The 1,880-nt window shown below is 38.9% G+C and overlaps 1 protein-coding gene across 1 annotated transcript in view; it reads left to right on the top strand.

The window, feature by feature from the left end:
* The window catches only part of mmd2a (monocyte to macrophage differentiation-associated 2a), a 16,562-nt gene that overhangs the window by 5,529 nt on the left and 9,153 nt on the right, over window positions 1-1,880 (top strand). The window contains exon 3 of the mRNA XM_005743468.2: window positions 956-1,116. Within this exon, the coding sequence (XP_005743525.1) occupies window positions 956-1,116 (161 nt within the window). The remainder of the gene's footprint in view (window positions 1-955; window positions 1,117-1,880) is intronic.

Raw genomic sequence — 1,880 nt, 5'->3', positions numbered from 1 at the left:
GCAGCTTGTGTCCTCCATATGCATCTTCTCAGTGAGAGTGAATGATACAAGCAGCGAGAGGAGACACTACAGCTCTAATGGCCGTAAAGCTTTAAACAGGATGTTCTATAGCCATTTGTGTTCATGATGTATGTTTTGATCATCCCCTCTCCTGCCACAAAGCCCATTAGCATGTGAGTCGGTGTATCTCGTAAACATACAAACAAAATGTCCTACTTCTGTTACCAAAAAAAGTTCAGTTTTCATCAGTCATTAACACTTATAAAGGATCCAAGTGGACTTTTAGTGAAATCGTGGTTAATATTTTCTTTATATCCCACTTTTGTCCCCTGGTTGTTCACAGAATAACATCAAATACAAAATCCGTAAATATAGTTTATGACCTTTTTGGGAAATATACTTACGTGCTTTATTATTATTATTATTATTATTATTTCTTGCTGGGGGTTTGATGAGAAAACACGACGCCACAATGAGTGGAAATAAAGCGGAAATTTTATTGGCTCTGCTCAAAGGTAATAAACTCCTCGTGGATTTATGGGGGAGTTATACGCTGTTATAATAACCACGGAGTTATTAAGTCTGGCAAATAAATAATCCCACACATGAAAGCACAATGTGTTATTTTTCAAAGGTGTTAATCAGCGTTGTTTTGGACAGAGCCAGACTTTCTGCTAAGCGAAACTTTACTAGAGCTCAAGAGTGCTATCAAAAAGTGATTTCTCCTGGGCTCAGAGGAAGAGAAATGTGAAAAGTTTCATTTTTAGGAAGAGTAAAAAATGCCATTTTTCATGACGGCGGTAAAGAAAGTTAATTGTGTAAGGGGATGGAGCTCTGGGTACATTTATTTATTTATTTACCTGTTTGGAACTTGATTAGCATTATGAACATGAGTGTGAATGAACTGCACATATTAAAGTCTGACATGATTATTGGATATTTGAATCTTTTCCAGTTGTGGATTCTTCCCAGTATGGTCGGTGGGTCCGTCCTCTACTTTCTCTCCGTGGACCGATGGCATCGTGTCGCTGCCTGGCTCTATGGGAGCGGCCTCACCGGCTTATTCATCACCTCAACTCTTTTCCATACTGCTGCCTGGAAAATCAGCCACCTCAGGTGTGTGTTTGTGTGTGTGTTGGGGGGGAGGAAGTGCTGATAGGGATTTGGCAGATGTGCCATCGTGTACTTATGAGCTGCTCCGGTAGGTTTACGACACAGTTAGATGAACACTTTGTTTGTTGCAACCCAAAGGTTTTACAAAAACCAGACGAGGAACAATAATCAAGAAATTTCATGTCACTTTGGCTCACAAAAATGTGTTTTTGGTGAGTTTTTTGTTGTCAAAGTGTCCAGAACAGAAGATATTTGTGATACTGAGGTATGACAAGCAAATTTTATTTTGGCTAACAGCTTTTCCAAAACAACAACAACCAAAAAGCCCCACAAAGGAGAAAAAAAAGATTGTTATGGAATGGAGAGACAGGTTATTGATGGAAAAGATGGCAACTGAAGCGTTGCTTATGCACTTTTTATCTTCCAGGGGCAGTAGTCTCGCTTCTTTATATTTTGCTAGGAAAATGGGAACAAGGGGCCATGATTTATTGAAACATGCACAAAGATACTTGGAAATGCAGTTTATGAGCCAAAATTGGGTTTTGTTTAATTCTAACAAGCTTGAAAGTCAACATTTGGCATGACCACCTTTATTCTTTAACAGAGCCTGAACTCTTTTAGGCAGCTTTCTCAACATTTCTTTAAATTGTCTTTAGGAATACAGAGCTCTCAAAATTTCAAAATCCCTGGTAGCCCTTCAGGCAGGGACTCTTCAGTTTTTGGTAGCCCAAAATAAATTTAAGTAGCCCGAATAAAAAAGAGAGCAA

Source organism: Pundamilia nyererei, unplaced genomic scaffold, assembly GCF_000239375.1.
Source record: "Pundamilia nyererei isolate P.nyererei 1_Seehausen unplaced genomic scaffold, PunNye1.0 scaffold00132, whole genome shotgun sequence".
NCBI lineage: Eukaryota > Metazoa > Chordata > Actinopteri > Cichliformes > Cichlidae > Pundamilia > Pundamilia nyererei.
This window is presented reverse-complemented; position numbering and strand designations above follow the sequence as displayed.